Genomic DNA, 21,766 nt, shown 5'->3' with positions numbered 1-21,766 from the left:
CAACATTTTTATCAACCATTGAATGCTTTGTGCAAGACAGACATTGAACCAATTCTTAACCAGACTTAAGATGCATATCAAAAGTTTCAGGGAAAGAAACAAAAAGTTAAGTACCTTATTTTCCTTTAAGCAACTATTCACAGAGACAAAACTTGGTGCAAATGATTTTGCCAGCAATCACCAAAGATTTTTTTTAGATATACTAGCCAACTGTTTGGACCGTGATGAATAAATCTTAAAAGAAAAAGTGATCATGACATGGGATAAATCACAAAGTTAGGGGTGATCACAAATGCACCTAGTGTGGAAAATGTGCAATATTTATTTGTTGAAATATATCACATAACAGAGAACAATAGGTAGAAATTTAATGGCACAATAAACTCACTTATCTAACAAAATCCTCTTGCAACTGGGACTGAAGAACAGTATCATCTCCCATTATTAATCTATGATATGAAATGCAAGCTACCAGTAAAAAAAAGAGTATTTAATTCTCACTTCATTCCACCACTGTGGCCTCCTCCAGCCTTGTCTGTCCCAAGCTTTCTGTTGATTGTCTCATCCCATTACTGACAACAAAAAACTTTCAGATATCTTGGCTCTACTTTCTGGAACTCACAGCCTAAACCTCTCCATCGCTCTCCCAGCCTTTAACAACTATCTCAAACCATAGATGACTCTTAGCTGCTGTGTGTCTGGAGACACATGAAGGTCAGACTGAGTAAGGATGGCAGATTTCCTTTCTTATGTGAACCAGACAGGATTTTAAAACAATTGATGATAGTTGTCAATGGTCACCATCAATGCGACTAACTTTATCTTCCAGATTTATTAACTGAACTTAAATTCCACCAGCTGCTGTGGTGGGATTTGAACTCATGTCACCACAGCATTAGCCTGAGCCTCTGGGTTACTAGTCCAGTGACATTACCACTACCCCACCATCTCCCCTCTTTGTTATATAAAATACAGGTCAAATTAAATGCCAACTATTGGGTAAATAGGTAAACTTTAGGTAAGTAGAAGAGAATCAACACTAGGTTTTCAGGTTTAACTCCTACTTTTCAAGCATTAACTTTGAGACCTTCATAAATTATGTTTGAATATTGCTTAAAAAAAGAGACGTTTTCATCTTACACTCATCAGGACAGGTTGCAAGATAACCAACAGTAAAGGGAACAACAATTTATACTGAAAGAAGAGAGTGCTGATTGGTTGGCAATTGACTCTGATTGGTAGAGGCATTGCCATGTAGAATGCAGCAGGGAACAGTCAACAGTCAAATCAGGCAGGTTGACTCTGATCAAGACATTGCCATGGGGTGTGAACCAAGGAATGGCTGTCCCCCAAGCTTTAGTTTAGTTGAAAAAGGTGCAATGCTTGGACATGCTCCTCCTGTCTGCAAAGGACAGGGCCCCTGTGTGACTATCTGTGGCTTCTAGCATGCGTAAGTGAGCCACACTGCAAGCCAGACTGATTGTTTTAAAATGGTTTTCAGTGTAATTCTTAGCACCCTCAGGATTGTTTAGCAAATGGTGTCCAATCGTGGTTACACATCTAATATTGGACGGTAGATTTGAGTTTTGTAAGCATGCTCAGTACTTTGCCTGTTGCGAACAGTCAAGGGGCATGCCATTTGATACCACCCATCTGTCAATGGGAAGTACAGCCTACATACCTAGCATCAAGCTGGCACTGAAATTCATAAAATAAAAGCAAAACTCTGTGGATGTTGGAAATCTGAGATAAAAAGAAAATGATATTCATATACCACATTACTCATTTGTGTCACGTGCAGAATGTCTCTTTTGCTTGAAGGCAGCATTCTGCTCGTGGAGAATACCACTCATGTTGCTAATGCATACCAACAGCATGAAATGGCTAGCTTCGCCTGCACCTCAAATTTTTGAGACACCTTACCCTTCCAGGGTAATCTGAGGTAGACTGAGGTGGACTGGGAGATTGTATCAAATAGCACGTATTGCCTGTTCGCAACAGGTAAAGTACTGACCATACCCAGCCAGCCCATGCTTGCAAAACTCAAAACAAAGTGTCAAACATTAGATGTGATTCTGTGATTGGACAGCACTTGCTAAACAATCCTGACAGTGCTTAGAATTACAGTAAAAACCAATTTAAGATTATCAATCAGGTTCGCAGCATGGCTCATTCACGCATGCTAGAAGCTACGTATATTTACAGGCAGGGTCCTGTTCTTTGCAGAATAAATTGTTGTTCCCTTTACTGTTGGTAATCTTGCAATCTATCCTGATGAGTGCAAGATGAAAAGCTCAGACAGCATGTCTCTTTTTTGGTAATACTCAAGTTCTGTACTGCCAAATGACTAATTATGTTTGATATATGTTCCATTTATGAATGATATTTATATGTGAGAGTAAGAGCTCAAAGGCAAGCAACTTATGTTTGTGCACAATTTAGTAGATAAAATTCAGCCTAACAAATAGTATAGTATCACAATTTCAGCACAAGTGGCTGTCATTTTGGTCCATCATGCTATGCTAGCATCTGTTTCATACTGACACTATTTCAATCCCCAGTTTGTTACCTTTATCCTCAATATCTTAGTTTTTCCTCTTAATTATTTACTCAACTGCAATAGCTATATATTGTAATTTATCCCATAGTTTAATAATCCTTTGTGAAAAAAATCATTATTTAATCTTCCTCTTTGCACTTATACTCTTCCACAGAGAGCAGCGGAGACTGGGTCATTGAATACATTCAAGGCTGAATTAGACAGATTTTTGATCTACAAGGGTTATGGGGTCAGGCAGGAAAGTGGAGTTAAGGCCACAATTAGATCAGCCATGATCTTACTGAATGGCAGAGCAGGTTCAATGGGCCAAATGGCCTATTCCTGCTCCTATTTCTTATGATCTTTCACTATCAGTCCTAAATTTATATCCCCTTTTAATAAGTTACCCTTTCGTGCTCTCAGAAACTCAAACACATATCAGAACCACCTTTTAAATTCCTTAAAATAAAAACTGCAAAAATTAAAATTGTTCTTTCATCATATTATATTCTCCCACCGCTGGTATCATTCCAGTTATTATACACTGGACTTTTTCACGCTCCTAGATTAACTTGTCCAAACTACATGCAACATTCAAACCATAGCCCACCATGCTGTGGTCTCGAAAAATTAACTTGCAAATACAGTAAATGTAAGTTCCACCACTTTATATATTTAAATTGTCAATATATTTATGCTTAATATGAACAGAATTAAAAACTTCATTTTCTTAACCTTTTGCCTTCAACTGTCCTTTGCTTAAATCGCCCCCATCCACTGTTTGGCCTTCTGCTGTCAGTCGATCATTCAAAGTTTCAATTTCTCTTCGCACTGCAAGGTAAGCAGACACTTAGTGATTCCTTATTTCCCATGCAACAAATGGCTAAATTGGTTTGACTATTGTGATTCAAGTACCTGTACACAGATGATACTCACATTCCAAATTTTCAATGTACAAATTTTCAAATTCTCGCTCAATCTGTCCAAATAATTCCAGCAAAGTTTGCCGAATTGATGGTGGCAATTTGGAATCCTAGGGAAAAAATACATTTTAAAGAGTGACTTGCTTGTTATTAATTACAGCAATACTTTTAAAAAGTCAATGCAACTATAGATCAGTGGCGTTAGTTGCTCCTGGAACATCGCCACTTTATTCAGAATGCCAATGATCCTTTGTTCTGTATGCATACCTATAGTGATGAAAAATATTGTATTTCCCCCTACAAGTAGGAAAATGTGTGCAGTGAAAAGGAAGTTCCATATTTCGATATATTAATTCTTAGGCACTGTATGTTCTAAAGTTGCCGTTTACAGTGAAAAGATGAATGATTGAGGCTTACAACCAACTATTAGGTTAGTTCTGAAATATTCAGCAAATATTCAAAAGTAAAAAGTGCATGAGAAGTCAGCCAACCAAGCATTACAACGCAAAGGAAATGTTAATACCATGTGATCATTAGTAGGCAGGCTTTTATACTAAACAATCTTTTTTATAAAAGCACTGCAATATGTACGAGGTCATTAACATATTTTCTGTGGTATAGATAACGCCAAAAAGTGAACACAGAACATCTATTTTTCCCTTAACAAAAACAGAATTACCTGGAAAAACTCAGCAGGTCTGGCAGCATCGGCGGAGAAGAAAAGAGTTGACGTTTCGAGTCCTCATGACCCTTCGACAGAACTTGAGTTCGAGTCCAAGAAAGAGTTGAAATATAAGCTGGTTTAAGGTGTGTGTGTTTGGGGGGGGGGGGGCGGAGAGAGAGAGAGAGAGAGAGAAGTGGAGGGGGGGTGTGGTTGTAGGGACAAACAAGCAGTGATAGAAGCAGATCATCAAAAGATGTCAACAACAATAGAACACATAGGTGTTAAAGTTGGTGATATTATCTAAACGAATGTGCTAATTAAGAATGGATGGTAGGGGACTCAAGGTGTAGCTCTAGTGGGGGTGGGGAGAGCATAAAAGATTTTAAGATATTTAAAAATAATGGAAATAGGTGGGAAAAGAAAAATCTATATAATTTATTGGGAAAAAAAAAGGAAGGGGGAAACAGAAAGGGGGTGGGGATGGGGGAGGGAGCTCACGACCTAAAGTTGTTGAATTCAATATTCAGTCCGGAAGGCTGTAAAGTGCCTAGTCGGAAGATGAGGTGTTGTTCCTCCAGTTTGCATTGGGCTTGACTGGAACAATACAGCAAGCCAAGGACAGACATGTGGGCAAGAGAGCAGGGTGGAGTGTTAAAATGGCAAGTGACAGAGAGGTTTGGGTCATTCTTGCGGACAGACCGCAGGTGTTCTGCAAAGCGGTCGCCCAGTTTACGTTTGGTCTCTCCAATGTAGAGGAGACCACATTGGGAGCAACGAATGCAGTAGACTAAGTTGGGGGAAATGCAAGTGAAATGCTGCTTCACTTGAAAGGAGTGTTTGGGCCCTTGGACGGTGAGGAGAGAGGAAGTGAAGCGGCAGGTGTTGCATCTTTTGCGTGGGCATGGGGTGGTGCCATAGGAGGGGGCTGAGGAGTAGGGGGTGATGGAGGAGTGGACCAGGGTGTCCCGGAGGGAGAGATCCCTACGGAATGCCGATAGGGGAGGTGAAGGGAAGATGTGTTTGGTGGTGGCATCACGCTGGAGTTGGCGGAAATGGCGGAGGATGATCCTTTGAATGCGGAGGCTGGTGGGGTGATAAGTGAGGACAAGGGGGACCCTATCATGTTTCTGGGAGGGAGGAGAAGGCGTGAGGGCGGATGCGCGGGAGATGGGCCGGACACGGTTGAGGGCCCTGTCAACGACCGTGGGTGGAAAACCTCGGTTAAGGAAGAAGGAGGACATGTCAGAGGAACTATTTTTGAAGGTGGCATCATCGGAACAGATGCGACGGAGGCGAAGGAACTGAGAGAATGGGATGGAATCCTTACAGGAAGCGGGGTGTGAGGAGCTGTAGTCGAGGGAGCTGTGGGAGTCGGTGGGTTTGTAATAGATATTGGTGGACAGTCTATCACCAGAGATTGAGACAGAGAGGTCAAGGAAGGGAAGGGAAGTGTCAGAGATGGACCACGTGAAAATGATGGAGGGGTGGAGATTGGAAGCAAAATTAATAAATTTTTCCAAGTCCCGACGAGAGCACGAAGCGGCACCGAAGTAATCATCGATGTACCATACAAAAGGGTTGTGGAAGGGGGCCGGAGTAGGACTGCAACAAGGAATGTTCCACATACCCCATAAAGAGACAGGCATAGCTGGGGCCCATGCGGGTACCCATAGCCACACCTTTTATTTGGAGGAAGTGAGAGGAGTTGAAGGAGAAATTGTTCAGTGTGAGAACAAGTTCAGCCAGACGGAGGAGAGTAGTGGTGGATGGGGATTGTTCGGGCCTCTGTTCAAGGAAGAAGCTAAGGGCCTCAGACCATCCTGGTGGGGGATGGAGGTGTAGAGGGATTGGACGTCCATGGTGAAGAGGAAGCGGTTGGGGCCAGGGAACTGGAAATTGTTGATGTGACGTAAGGTGTCAGAGGAATCACGGATGTAGGTGGGAAGGGACTGGACAAGGGGAGAGAGATTTTGGGTAGGAGATAGAAGCGGGCCGTCCGAGGTTGGGCGACTATCAGGTTGGAAGCTGTGGGAGGAAGATCCCCAGAGGAGATGAGGTCAGTGACAGTCCTGGAAACAATGGCTTGATGTTCAGTGGTGGGGTCATGGTCCAGGGAGAGGTAGGAGGAAGTGTCTGCGAGTTGACGCTCAGCCTCTGCGAGGTAGAGGTCAGTGCGCCAGACAACAACAGCACCACCCTTGTCAGCGGGTTTGATGACAATGTCAGGGTTGGACCTGAGAGAATGGAGTGCAGTAAGTTCAGAGAGAGACAGGTTAGAATGGGTGAGAGGAGCAGAGAAATTGAGACGACTAATGTCGCGCCGACAGTTCTCAATGAAAAGATCAAGAGAAGGTAAGAATCCAGAGGGAGGGGTCCAGGTGGAGGGAGAATATTGGAGATGGGTAAAGGGATCCGTTGAACTGGGAGAGGACTCCTGCCCAAAGACGTGAGCCCGGAGACGAAGACGGCGGAAGAAGAGTTCAGCATCATGCCGAGTCTGAAATTCATTGAGGTGAGGGCGTAAGGGTATGAAACTAAGTTCTTTGCTGAGCACTGAACGTTCAGCATCGGAGAGGGGAAGGTCAGGGGGTATAGTGAATACACGGCTGGGGTTGGGATTGGAAGATGGGGTGGGGACGGAGGGACGGGCAGGGGTGGAGGATCCTAGATGGGTGTTGGTGTCGATGAGTTGTTGGAGCTTGCGTTCCTTAGCACTTGAGAGAAAGAGAAAAAGTTTGTTGTTGAGGCGTCGGATGAGCTGAAGAATAAAATGAAACTGGGGGCACGCGCAGCTTTGAAAAAGGGTGCGGCGGTGCTGCTGGAGGGAGAGGCCGAGTGTGTTCATATGGCGGCGCATGGCACTGAGTGTGGATTTCAGAATGTGATGGGAACAGCAGTCCGAGAAACGTTTTATATCCCGGAGATACCTGTAATCCTGGGTGGGTTCGAAACATGAGCGGTGGAATTTCAGATGAAATCCACGTGGGGTAAGACGGAGATGGAGACAGTCACTGAGAAAGGAGATATGGCTGTGAAAGCGGGTTTTAGTAAACACCTTTTCAAACACCAGGAGGGAAATGCCAGTTTAATTGATAAAAATATTTGTATGCTTGAAACAATTGTTGAAAGTGGTCAGAAATTGTGAAATTGGGCACTCATAAATATTACAATGAGTCTAAAAGGTTTTTGTTTCATCATGCCTCTCTATTGTCTGCTCTGCTTTATTCAAAGCCACTTTAATAAAGATGCCTTCTAATTCAAAACATAATCATGCCAAAAAATGCTTCCCATGAAAATGCATTGAAAACTCACTGTTGGAATTCATTCTGATAATTCAAAAGCACAGCTAATTCTAGTATGAATTGCTGCCAAAATTGGGGCTCAACCAATGAAAATCACACTTTGTTTGAATTCAAAGCATGCTCGTCATTAGGTGCCCTCTCCCAACAATATGCCATAGAGTGGAAACAGAGCAATTTGAGAACATGCCCGGAATACAAGACGTTTACTAATGAACAAAATTAAATGATTTAACATAGAACGAGTTAATTGTAATTTAATTATGTTTAATTATAAACAGGTGGTTAGCATTAAGTCGGGATTCATTTGTGCCCTATAAACAGACACAGACACAAGCTGCAGTTGGGTTAGGAGGTGTATACTCGAAATGTGTAACTCTGTAAACAAATGTATATCAATCTGTGTAAAGGTTGATTCCAGTTCTATCTTTCAACAACTGGCTTTCTGGAATGTAGCATGCTGGAGAAACGAACAATGACACAGAAAACTAACAATCCTTCCATTAATCTTGTTCTCTCACCAAAATAGCTAGAAAGTATCACTGCAAATTATCCAAAGCGTTTTTGCAGCAAAAGCAAGAGGATATGCACCTCAGCTGTCCCAATGTCAAATCAGGATTGGTGAGCTAGTTAAAGCAAGGCAGAGCATCTAATGTTCTTCAGGTATATTAGAAAAGGCAAGTGAAATTGACCAAAGAATCTAGAACCAACTTTGTTTATGAATCATGAGTCAACCATTTCAAACCTAGGTCCACATACAGGCAGACAAGTTTCACACTCAAATAAAGTATCAATAACTTGATGAAGTTTTATCTCAATATAAACCCAAAGATATACCTAGTGCTGATGAACTACAACCCTGAGAAATGAGATAATTTTCCACGTCTGCTGCTGATACTCAACTGTATTTCTCTAGCACCACTCTCAACTCTTCCACTGCTTCAGTGTTGTCAAAATATTTGTCTAATATTCAGAGTTTATACTGAATAAGGTTCTGACACTAACCCTCCCTCAAAACTTGGGTAAACAGGAGCAGGGTTACCAAAGCAGGGTAAAAAATTGCCTGAGTTTTCACGGAGGGAAGGATATCAGAAGAGAAACTCGGAAAATTAATGAAACTCATACAACAAGCTACTGAATGCAGTCAGCAACCACGTACAGTATCACTGTGAAGATGCCATGCAAGTAGCTAAATTTCCATTATAAAAAAATCTTTAAAGCTTTGAATGGGGCTCTCTAATGAAATTGGTGTAGTTTCTTGCTTATTCTCTGCTGACTTGGCAATTCTGCCGTGTTGGATTCAGAGAAAAAGTTTGTTGTACTGCTACTTTCAACACCCCTCAGAATCAGAGTAAAATGTAATGGCGGCATATGAAATTTACAACTACATCTACGGGAACAATGAAATTAAGTCAAAAAATATTGAATGTGCAACCATTTCTTCCAGTTAAACATTGGAAAAACTGATTCCAGCCTCTTCAACATCTGCCACAGATTCCTTGCTACTGAATCCATCGCAATTGTCTCTCACATAGACCCATGCTGTTTGCAATCTCGGATGTTTTATTTCATTTCATGCCAAGTTTCCAATCACATAATCTCTCCAACACAAAGATTACCCAGCCACTGCCATGACATCACCTGTCTGTTCAAAGTCTCATTCATGCCTTTTTCATCTCCAGACCCAACCATCCCAATGCTCTTTTGGACAGCATTCTATCCTTCACCCTCTGTAAATGTCAGCTCATTCAAAATTTTGTTGCCTGTATTTTATCTCATATCAAGTCACGCTCACCCATCACCCCAATTCTTACCATACTCCATTGGAGACGTTGGAAGAGCCAATTTAAAATTCTCATCCCTGTGTTTAAGTCTTATCATTACCATACAACTTATCCCCCAACAAATTCCTTCACCTATGCATCTTCCACTCCCTTCTAAAGCATCCTTCTTTACACACTGTTTTACCTTAAAGCGCTATATAAATGCAAATTGTTGTTGGCTCCCGATTAAGCAATGCCTCATCCTTGCTTTCAAATCCCTCCATCACCTCATCCCTTTCTATCTGCATAATCTCCTCCAGTCCTGCAGCCCTCCAAGTTATTTGATCTCCTCCAATTCAAGTTTTTGGAATATCCCCAATTTTAATTGTTCCACCATTGGCAGTAATGCTGTAAAGTCTTAAGCTCGGGAATTCCCTTCCTAAACTTCTCTGCCTCTCTTCCTCTCCTTCATCCTTTGAGGCCCTTCTTAAAACCTACCACTTTGACTAAACTTTTGATCATCTATGCTAATATCTCATGTGGTTTGATGTCAAATCTTGTTTGGTAATATGCCTGTGAAGCACCTTAGAACAGTTTACTAGATTAAAGGCGCTACATAAATACAAGTTGTTGATTTTGTGACTTTTTTTAAAAAACGGGCTGTACCAAACATGTTGGATATTAGAGTTTAATGATGAAAAAGTGCATTACCATCATAGATTGTGCTGGCATTACTGTGAGAAAAAGAAAGCTGTTGGCGATTGGTAATTCCAGAAACCTTCACTGTTTTCATTGCATTTTTAATCTGTAATCAGTAATCTACAAGAGTAACAAAATGGCATGAATGATCAATTGGTGCTCCTTTTGAGAACTGACTGCACTACTTTGATCAAAGGATTGCCCACGGATTTTTGGCAATTGTGGGACTCATTTAAAGCACCTGCAACTAAATACAACAGAGCTAATACCTTTACTGCGAAACCCAACATCTGTAATGCAACAAATGAATGTTTTTTTGATTTATGCATTGAAACACCACTGCAAGAAACATTTGGCGCAAAGTTATAACCACTCATGCAGGTGTGGCAGTTTAGTTGGAAGGTCTGCAGGCATTGCACATAATTCCTTTTGAAAGGAGCTGAAAGTGGAATCGATTGTTAACTGCATTGCAAGTTGACACTACCAGCAAAGCCAGCATCTATATCTGACACAGTTGAGGATTCTATACAGAGGGCTGACCCATGTTGCAGGAGTTCTCTGTTGAGATTACCAGCAGAGATGTGTTTTGCATTCACTATTAATTTTGCTGAAGTGTGCTGCAGCGCACAGGTTGTATGGTGCTTGAGTTTTGATCACAAGTATTTTAATAATTATTTTAATGCTTTATGATTTTTTATAAGTCTTCATGTAGTGTATGATGTGCAGTTTCATTAAACTTGGTTTATTTGCACTGTTAGCTCATAGCTGTTTAAACAAAACTAGTTTTCAATTATGAAGAGTAGACTGTTTTCATACATTACCGTGTCAGTGTTCAAAAACGTTTTTAAAAGATACAGAAGGCCAATCATTTGCAATGTACAAAGAAACGCTCAGGAGCAACAACAACTGATGTAGGAATCAGAATGTATGTAGACTCTAACACAACTTAGCAATCACACCCAAAAAGAAAGAAATCTAGGCATAACATCTCGAGTTATTCACTGCAACCTAAAATTTGCAAGGAGCTTTGATGCTGCAAACTTTACTCACCAATGAACAAAACTGACTGCACCCTGTGTTTACCAACAGCAATTAGACTTTTGTGACCTTAAAGGAACTTGGGGCTGAATTTTCCCAGAATTGCACTAAGTGCGATAGCGGGCGGGTAAAATGGAGTCCTACCCACTAATGAAAATGGCAGGTTTTCATGCCGTATCTTCCCGAGCCCGCCTCATTATATATTCACTCCCACAAAACACACCACGGGCTCTCATTCGCCCGCTCACTGTTACCTCGCTTTTGCATCACGCTGGCTGCCATCTTTAAAAGGCAGCCGCCAGCAAAGCGCTCATCGTCACCTGCTCACCACCGCTGCCCAGGAGACATGACCAGCAAAGGAAAAAAAGGCTGCAGTCCGCCACTTCAACAACGGGTCCCTCGAGCGACTGCTGGATCCCATGGAGGCCCGCCAGGATGTGTTCTACCTCTGTTCTGGCCGCAGGATGGGTAGCAATGTCACCACCCCAGCTTGGGAGGCGGTGGCCACGGTGCTCAGTGTCGCTTTGCAGAGGACAGCCATCCAGTGCTACAAGAGGATGAATGATCTCCTCCATTCCGACAGGGTAAGTCACTCTTTTTATCACTCCCAACTCACTCTCAAATCCATCACACATCCACAGGGCACTCACTCACTTCCAGTGCAAGGGACATCACCATTCACTCTTGCACACCCACCTGTTATTGTCCTCAGCCCATCCACGCAGCACCCACACAGGTCAAGCATACTTATCATTTGGCCCGGCAGGCATCCTGATACATTCTCCCCACCTCTATCCATGCAGGACAAAATGGTTCACAACAGGAGGGAAAGGTCGCAGACAGATGGAGGGATGCCAGAATTCAAAGCTGTTTCAGAGTTTGAAAACATAGCCATCCAGCTGGCCAGTGATGACAGGGACTGGTACTGTGCTGATGGTGAGGTCGGCGCTGCTCTACCAAGTGAGGATCCAGCAGTGCAACATCCATCAGACAACCATGCCGTGAGTGATGTATCCTCTTTCACCGGCCACTGCCATGAACTAATTATCTCCCCTTGCTTTCCCAAGCTCATCTGGGAAGCAGCCAACGGAGTCCACAACCCAGAGCCTCCAAGCAAGCTCCGAAGAAACCTCTGAAGAGGAAGCTGAAGGCACCCTCCCTGAAGTCTCGTCACAGCGCTCACCCACACCCTCCACCAGCGCAGAGACACACACCTCAGCGGGACCTAGCTTTAGAGTAGCCTTGGAAGCACAATCTGGTGAACACATCACATTTTCTGATCCACAGCAGACGGAGGCAGGGGCTTCCCAGGTCCCTGGCACTAGGAGGACTGCTGGAGGCCAGAACATTGCTGAGTCCAAGTCAGATGACGAGCTTCTGGACTCAGTCATATCACAGTTGCTGGCTTTGCAATGGCAAGCTAGGGGACAATAGGAAGGGATGTCTGCTGCACTCCTCAGATTGCAAGGCACAATGGAGGAGTCCGTCCAACTTCAGGCTGAGGTGATAGCGCCGGCATTACAACGCACCGAGGTCAACACTGGCAGAATGGTGGCTGCCATGGAGATCTGGTCCAGGACGTCACTCCTACATTGATGTGTGGGCTAAACTCCATCGCGGATGCCATAGTTGGCCTCCAATAGTGTGTACATGAGAGCAGTGCTGGGCAGTTTGATCTCACTCCAGTTCCCCATTCCGGAGTCGGGCAGGGTCCCTTGGGCACCCATAAGGAGGAGGATCAGCAGGTGCACACTCTGGGGCCATCCACCCAGGTGGCCCTGGGAGTGACCGGCCCACCCGAATACCCTCTTCATGTAAAATCCGCAGATCCAACCTCACAGGCCTAGGAAGGTGCCACTGACACACAGCAGTACCCTAAAAGAAGGACAGGGCCCTCCAATGGACGCCCACCAAAGTCATCACAGATAGGGCGTCACAGTCAACAGGCTGCCTCCACCTCCACTGTGGATGTCCTGGGAGCGCCAAGATGCAACAGAAGGGTTAGGACAGTTAAGGAGAATTAGTTACAAAGCCTGGGCACAGGAATGTCTCTCTGCCCGTGGTCCTTGATCTGATGATCAGTGTTCTTGTCACTCCGACGTAAAACCTTTCTGCAGAAGATAAAAGGCAAGCAACTCAGTCCAGGGCTTCTTCCCTGTGCTCTGTACAGCCTTCAGACCACAGTGATGGTCCAGCCTCACACTCCCTGGAAACATTACTGATGCCTGCATCTCAGCAGTGCTGGGCACTCCTACCAGAATGTAGTGGTCAAGCGCCACAGAGTTCTCTCATACTCTGTGTGCTCTCAGCACCTTTAAGATGGGGGGCTGGCCCCCATCACACCAGCATCTGCGGCCAGTGATGCTGTGCACCAGCTCCTGACGGGCTGAGGTGCTGCAGGTGGACACAGCATCAGATGCGTCTAAGGTTTCATGGCTGCGTCTCTGAGATGGCCCTGATCATGAAGCGCAAATGAGCTGCCCTCGGTCAGACAGGAATCAGGCATTTTCAGAGGCTATGTGAAGATCTGTGGGGTGTCCTCACTGCATGTTGTCATCATCCTCCTGCGATCGAGTGACTATTAAGGCCTCCACTGCATCTCCATGACAGGAGCACTCTCGCAAAGGGTATTGGCGCTGCAATAAGCCAGACTGGATTCAAACATTCACAACTGCGGTGAGGATCTGCGAGGACACCTCACTGCATGTCGTCATCATCCTCCGCAAATCTGGCAGCTATGAGGGCCTCCTGAGTGTGCCAGCTTCGTCTAGCCAGTGCGAGAGCTCCATTCCCGTCGCCATCCCCATCAAGGACCCCCTCGCCCTCATCCTTGTCAGCATCCTCCTCATCAGAGGAGATATGCAGCTCCTCCAACTCCTCCTCAGCCAGCTCCTCACCCGTCGCAGTGCCAGGTTGTAAAGGGCGCAGCAGACGACAAAGATACATGGCACCCTCTGCGGACTGGATTGCAGGGCTCCACAGACTGGTCCAGGTACCGGAACCGCATCTTCAGCATCCCGATGGTCTGCTCCTCCATGTTGCGAGCTGCTGCATGAGCCTCATTATACCATCGCTCTGCTGCAGTCTGAGGCTGCCGCACGGGCGTCATTAGCCATGGCCTCTGCAGGTAGCCCTTGTCCCCAAGGAGCCAAACTTGCAGCCTCTGTGAACCCTGGAAGACTGCAGGGACCTGCGAGTGACTCAGGGTGTAGGTGTCGTGCACACTCCCTGGAAACCGTGCACATACCTGCAGGATGCGTTTCTGGTGGTTGCATACCAGCTGCACGTTCGGCGAGTGGAAACCCTTGCAGTTGATGAAGTCCTTGCAGTTGATGAAGTCCATTGAGTGTAGCGATGGAGACCTGAACGCCACATAAGTGCAGTCAAACTGCACCTGTGGGAATCCCGAAATCAGGGCGAATGCAATGGTCCTTGCATCCTGGCTGTCCCAATCCCGGGCGAAGTGCACAAAGTTGTGTGCCATGGAGAAGATGGTATCCATGATCTCATGAATACATTTGTGGGTGGTGAAATCCCACAGAGGTCACCTGTAGAGCCCTGAAAGGAGCCACTGGCACAGAAATTGAGCACCATGGTCACTTTCACAGCTCCTGGCAGTGGATGCCCTCAATGTCCCCTTGGCGCCAAGTCCTGCAGTAAGTGGCAGATGTGAGCCACCAGGTCCCTAGACATGCACAGCTGTCGGCAACACTCGTTCTCGCTCATCTGCAGGAATGGCAGGCGGTGGCTCTAGATCCTGGTGTCACTTGGCGCTGACCAGCCACGGCTCACTGTCGCTCTTGGGCAGCGTGTGTGGGAGCCCCTGGAGCCCCTTTTTCATGAGGTTGCTGCTCTTGCCTTTGTGTGGCCAGGTGCCTCAGTCACTCTCTCCTCCATCTTCTATGGTCTCTGTAGGCCATCAGGCATACAGCTAGGTCTCCAGGATCCATGATCCTGACCTGTTCCTCCTGCAGCATGAAAGAGAGAGAGAGAGAGAGAGATTATCTCACAGAGCGATTATCCGTGGTTATCATGGCTGTACTTAGCACCTTTCCTGGCCCTGTGTGACTGCCCCTTAATGCTTCCTGAAGAGGGCTGGTCACCTCTCGGATGGCCAGAGATGAATGTGCTGCATGGCTGCCCTGTCAACCTGTGACATTGGGGACACTGGTCCAAACCGGGATGTTGAGATTGCAAGGGGCTGTGAACTCATCCAGCAGCGATTGCTACATGGCCAGAATTGGTGAGGAGATTGTACAACGTGTGCAGTCCAACTGCTCAATGGTCAAATAAAATGGTAGCGAACTTGAAGTCTGTGCCGGGGGTGGGGTGAGGTATGGAGTGCTTGGTGGCCCTTTGGTGTCTCCGCATTGCTTGCATGGGCGGGCAGGCTAGGAGCCTGGCCCCAATCATATCACTGTGACTGTGCCTGATCTGTCTCAGTTGCGGAGCTATGGTCAGTTTATACAAGTGTTCCTCAAGCGTGGCCAGTTTCCTTGCTTACCCTATCCCCCAACCTGTGTGCAGGGTGCAGTGCCAGGGCAGCACTTGACCCCACCCCACCTTCAGCAGTAGCCTCTGAAGCTGGCCAGCACTTGCCCCAGACATCCCCCACCCCTCAGCAGTCACCTGTGGGGCCAGGCATCAATTGCCCCCGCCCCTGGTGCACCTGAGGCCTATGAACAACAGGCAAGCCGTGTAGAAGGCTGCTGCTCAGTCACCTCAGTTCCCCCAAAGTGAAGGTCGCCAAGTGCATGTTGCCTGCATGCTGTTGTGAAATATGTCGGCGTGCTTTCCTGCTGACATGGACGGATGATACAGGGGTTCCAAGAGCTTGGTGGGATGGCCTTTTAATTATAGGCTAATGTATTACGATTAGCTCCTGCCAACCTATGGCGGGAAACGCGGCCCGTCATCAGTGGGCTGAGCAGAAGATCGCGGCCTGCCTTCACGCCGTCGTGAAGTGGGTCCCACCATATTTTCTGCACACGCCACCCATCACACTCGCCACCAGCGGGCTCGGAAAATTCCCCCCTTGGTCTCACTTTAACCACAGAATCAACAGACTGTGTACTAACCAACATAACGACCTATGGAACAACACTCTTCCAAAGGGGAACATAAGCAGATGACTTTGTTTATATTCCTTCAAAATGGAGTTTGCTTGTCTTTGCACTTGATTAATTAATTTACAGTATGTCCCAGGTCCTGCGTTTTGCGCATTCAGGGGATAGGACTCTGAATTGGTCCCAGTCATTCAGTTCAGAATCTATACAAAATAATGGAATTCATATAAACAATTAATGTCAGACCGAAATATAATTTTGCTGCAGTTCTGTGGTGACTGGTATAGTGAAAATAGCCATGCACTAACCTGAATTTATTTTATTCTGATGAAAGGTCATAGACCTGAAATCTGCCAAACTGGGAGAACTACAAAAACAAGAAAATGGGCTGATCGAGTATAGTAGGACTGGATATATCAGGGATTATGGAGAAATAAGCAGGGTATTTCCAACACTTGCAGTTTCATCCCTGATATATCCAGTCCTTCTATATTTGATCAGCCCATTTCTTGATTTTTGTAGTCCTCCCCTTTCGGCAGATCAAAAACGTGGGAGAGATTAGTTCCAATCAGATTTTTAAAAATCATCTCTGTAACATCAGAACCAGCAACAGTTCTAGCACGGGTCTCTGAGGAAATGTGGTTACCTCCTTCGGAGTCAATGCAGCTTAAATTACAACAACCTTTTCCTTCCTCTACAAGAGCAGAATTCCTTTCTTTCCTCTATTTTTGCCAGCTTTGATATACTTCAGAAGCACTCCACCTACGACAATCTTCCACCCTTGTGGGTCAATCTCCTAGGTAACACTTTATCAAAAGCACTACAGAAAGCTAACTAATATCCACTGAGTTTGCCCATAAAAGAAATGTCAAACTGATAAGCCTGTAGGATCCTGCATTATCACTTTACCCTTATTTATAGGTTGTAGTCGCATTCCCTTTTCTCAAGTCCTCAAGCAAAATTCCAAGCAATTTAAGTTTGGCATGAAGAAAATTTAGCAGCAAACAGATAAACAACTAGAAAAAGTCATGAACTGTATCTCAGAACTCAGTAAAATAGGTTGTAAGAAATCTGCTCCAAATATTGTGTAAAGTTATTTTTCTGACTACACAAAACCCAGAAAAACATGAGCAATAAATCAGCAATCAATCAACAGAACGAATAATCAAAACACCAAGGTTAACTGCTCAATTTCATTGTGATCAAAGACCACGCACTTTGCAAACACTGAAGGCTGAAAAAATATTTTGTCACATGTTCAAGGTTAACGCAAGCTCAGACTTTTTTCACATTATGCTCTGCTTTCATTGAAATCACAGAAATGTACAGTGCAGGAGGAGGCCACTTGGCCCATTGCTGGCAAATAGCCATCTAGCCTAATCCCATTTTTCAGCTCTTGGTCTACAGTCTTATAGGTTATGACACTTCAGGTGCTTACCCAAGTACTTTTTTATATGTTATGTCGGTTTCTGTCTCTTTTACCTTTTCAGGCAGTGAGTTCTAGATGCCCACCACCCTTGGGATGAAAAAAATCTCCACTCGAATCTCACTAAACCTCCTACAACTTACCCTAAATCTATGACCCTGGTTATGGAACCGTAAACCAAGGGGAATAGGGTCTTGCTATCCACTCTGTTTCGATCTTGCATAATTTTATACAGTTGAATTAGGTCTCCCCTTTTCCAAAGAAAATTAGCCCTAGCCTAACCTGTAAAGACAAGCAGAGGGGGACAGGAAGGAAGAGTTTAAAAGTAACAGTGAATGAGTGAATAAGGTTCACACAAATAATGATAGTAAAAAAATAAAAATGAAAGCTCTTTATCGGAATGTGCAAAGCATCCACAATAAGAAAGATGAACTAGTGACACAAAGAAAGATAAATGGTTTAGATCTAATCACCATTACAAAGACATGATTTCGAGATTGAAAAATAAATATTCCTGGATTTACAACATTTCGAAAAGATAGGCAAAATGGAAAAGGAGGAGGAGTAGCCATGATAGCAAGAAAGGATCTTGGCTCATAAGGTAAGAAAGTTGAATCAGTGTAGGACGGAGATTAGGAATAGCGAGAATCAGAAAACACTGGTGGCAGTAGTTTATAGGCCCCTCAGCAGTTATACAGTTGAACAGGGCATTAAGCAAGAAATAATTGGAGCTTGTAACACAGGCAATGTAATAATAGTGGGGGGGGCTTTAATCTTCATATAGACTGGCTCATGGCCTACAGAGCAGTAGTGATGCCCGCCCTCTTATATGGCTCAGAGATGTGGACTATATACAGCAGACACCTCAAAACTCTGGAGAAGTACCACCAGTGCTGCCTCCACAAGATTCTGCAAATCCATTGGCAGGACAGGCACACCAACATCAGTGTTCTCACTCAGGCCAACATCCCCAGCATCGAAGCACTGACTACGCTCGGTCAGCCCCACTGGGCGGGCCACATAGTCTGCAGGCCTGACACAAGACTCCCTAAACAAGCACTCTACTCAGAGCTTCTGCACGGCAAACGAGCCCCAGGAGGGCAGGGGAAAGGCTTCAAGGACACCCTCAAAGCCTCCTTGACAAAGTGCAACATCCCCAGTGACATCTGGGAATCCCTGGACAAGACCACCAGAAGTGCAGGGAAAGCATCCGGGAAGGAGCTGAACACCTCGAGTCTCATCGCTACCAGCTAGCTGAAGCCAAGTGTCAACAGTGAAAGGAGTGCATGGCAACCTAGGCACCCCACCTACCCGTTTCCCCTATCACCACCTGCACCACCTGTGACAAGACTGTTGGTCGCGCATTGGACATTTCAGTCACCTAAGAGCTCATTTGTAGTGTGGAAGCAATTCATCCTCGACCCCAAGGGGCTGCCTAAGAAAAAGATAGGCGAAACAAATGAAATTGGCAAAAGATGGTGTGGAAGATGATTTATAGAATATTTCCATGAAAGTTTCCTGAAACAATACATTGTGGAACAAATTAGAGATCACAGAATCTCACAGTGCAGAAGAGGCCCTTTGGCTCATCCAGTCTGCACCGACACATAAGAAACACCTGACCTACCTACCTAATCCCATTTACCAGCACTTGGCCCATAGCCTTGAATGTTATGATATGACAAGTGCTCATCCAGGTACTTTTCAAAGGGTATGAGGCAACCCGCCTCCACCACCTTCCCAGGCAGCGCATTCCAGACTGTTACCACCCTCTGGATAAAAATGTTTTTCCTCACATCCCCCCTAAACCTCCTGCCCCTCACCTTGATCTTATGTGCCCTCGTGGCTGACCCTTCAACTAAGGGGAACAGCTGCTCCCTATCCACCCTGTCCATGCCCCTCATAATCTTGTACACCTCGATCAGGTCACCCCTCAGTCTTCTCTGCTCCAATGAAAACAACCCAAGTCTATCCAACCTCTCTTCATAACTTAAATGTTTCATCCCAGGCAACATCCTGGTGAATATCCTCTGCACTCCCCCCAGTGCAATCACATCCTTCCTATAATGTGGTGACCAGAACTGCACACAGTACTCCAGCTGTGGCCTCACTAAGGTTCTACACAACTCCAATATGACCTCACTACTTTTGTAATCTATGCCTCGATTGATAAAGGCAAGTGTCCCATATGCCTTTTTCACTTCCCCATTAACATGCCCCTCCGCCTTCAGAGATCTATGGACACACACGCCTAGGTTCCTTCGTTCCCCAGAACTTCCTAGTGTCATGCTGCTCATTGAATACTTCCTTGTCAAATTACTCCTTCCAAAGTGTATCACCTCACACGTTTCAGGGTTAAATTCCATCTGCCACTTATCTGCCCATTTGACATTCCGTCTATATCTTCCTGTAACCCAAGACACTCAACCTCACTGTTCACCACCCAACCAATCTTTGTGTCATTTGCAAACTTACTAATCCTATCCCCCGTGTAGTCATCTATGTCATTTATATAAATGATGAAAAATAGGGGACCCAGCACAGATCCCTGTGGTACGCCACTGGACACTGCTTCCAGTCACTAAGGCACCCTTCTGTCATCAGCCTCTGTCTCCTACAAATAAGCCAATTCTGAATCCACCTTATCAAATTACCCTGTATCCCATGTGCATTTGCCTTCTTTATAAGTCTCCCATGTGGGACCTTGTCAAAGGCTTTGCTGAAATCCATATAAGCTACATCAACTACACTACCCTCATCTACACGCCTGGTCATCTCCTCAAAAATTTCAATCAAATTTGTTAGGCATGACCTCTCTCTGACAAAGCCATGCTGACTATCCCTGATCAAACCTTGCCTCTCCAAGTGGAGATAGATTCTCTCCTTCAGAATTTTCTCCAATGCTTTTCCTACCACTGACGTGAGACTCACTGGTCTATAGTTCCCTGGCTTATCTCTACAACCCTTCTTAAATAGTGGAACCACATTAACTGTTCTCCAGTCCTCTGGCATCTCCCCGTGGCCAGAGAGGAATTAATAATTTGGGTCAGAGCCCCTGCGATCTCCTCCCTTGCCTCCCTCAGCAGTCTGGAACACAAATCATCCGGACCTGGAGATTTGTCCACCTTTGAGCCTGCCAACACCTCCAATACCTTGTCACTCCCTAGTTGCTCAAGAACCTTGCAGTCTCTCTCCCCGAGTTCCATACCTTCATCCTCATTCTCTTGGGTGAAGATGGATGTGAAGTATTCATTCAACATTCTAGCGACGTCCTCTGACTCCACCCATAGATTGTCCCCTTGGTCCCTAGCAGGCCCTACTGTTTTCCTGGGTATCCTCTACCCATTGATATACTTATAGAATATCTTGGGATTTTCCCTACTTTTACCAGCCAGACCTTTCTCACATCCCCTCTTTGCTTTCCTAATTGCTTTCTTAAGTTCCACCCTGCACTTTCTGTACTCCACAAATGCCTCCGCTGACTTGTTCCCCCTGTACCTGCTAAAAGCCTCTTTTCCTTCTCATCATATCCTGAATACCTTTGGTCATCCATGGTTTTCTGGGCTTGTTACTCCTTCCTATCACCCTAGAGGGAACATGTTGAGCCTGTACCCTCCCCATTTCCTTTTTGAACACCCCCCCTCCCCCACTGTTCTTCTGTAGATTTCCCCACAAGTAACTGTTCCTTGGCTAGATCTTGCTTTATTTTACTAAAATCCACTCTCCCCATTCCAAAACATTTTTTTGCAACTTGTCTATTTCTTTGTCCATATACTAGCTTAAATTGTACCATGTTGCGGTCTCTATCACTAAAATGCTCCCCCACCACCTCAGCCACCTGTTCAGCTTCATTTCCCAGAATTAGGTCCAGCACTGCGTCGTCCCTTGTTGGACCCTCCACATATTGACCTAAAAAGTTCTCTTGTACACATTTCAAGAAATCCACTCTATCCAAGCCCTTAACACTATGTCTATCCCAATTAATGTTGGGAAAGTTGAAATCATCTAATATAATTATCCTATTGTTATTGTTTTTACACACATCCACAAATTGTGCACATATTTGCTCCTCAATTTCCCACTAATTATCTGGGGATCTATAATAAACACCTAGCAATGTGCCCCCCCTTTTTTATTCCTAAGCTCTACCCACAAAGCTTCAATCAATGCCCCCTCCAAGATATCATCTCTCCTTACTGCAGTAACTGACTCCTTAATTAATAATGCAACACATCCTCCTCTTTTACCCCCTTCCCTGTCTCGCCTGAAGATTCTATATCCTGGAATGTTGAGCTGCCAATCCTGCCCCTCCCTCAACCATGTCTCTGTGATGGCTACTATATCACAAT

At 45.0% G+C, this 21,766-nt stretch overlaps 1 protein-coding gene across 4 annotated transcripts in view; it reads right to left on the bottom strand.

Moving 5' to 3' along the window:
• wdr37 (WD repeat domain 37) overlaps positions 1-21,766 on the bottom strand; it is a 134,458-nt gene that overhangs the window by 94,706 nt on the left and 17,986 nt on the right. For all 4 annotated transcript variants that reach the window (XM_041184716.1, XM_041184717.1, XM_041184718.1 and 1 more), the window contains 2 exons: positions 3,476-3,572; positions 3,275-3,370 (listed from right to left, as the gene is read on the bottom strand). In XM_041184716.1, coding sequence (XP_041040650.1) covers positions 3,275-3,370; positions 3,476-3,572 — 193 coding nt within the window. The remainder of the gene's footprint in view (positions 1-3,274; positions 3,371-3,475; positions 3,573-21,766) is intronic.

The sequence above is a fragment of the Carcharodon carcharias genome, chromosome 3 (genome assembly GCF_017639515.1).
Source record: "Carcharodon carcharias isolate sCarCar2 chromosome 3, sCarCar2.pri, whole genome shotgun sequence".
Classification (NCBI taxonomy): domain Eukaryota; kingdom Metazoa; phylum Chordata; class Chondrichthyes; order Lamniformes; family Lamnidae; genus Carcharodon; species Carcharodon carcharias.
This window is presented reverse-complemented; position numbering and strand designations above follow the sequence as displayed.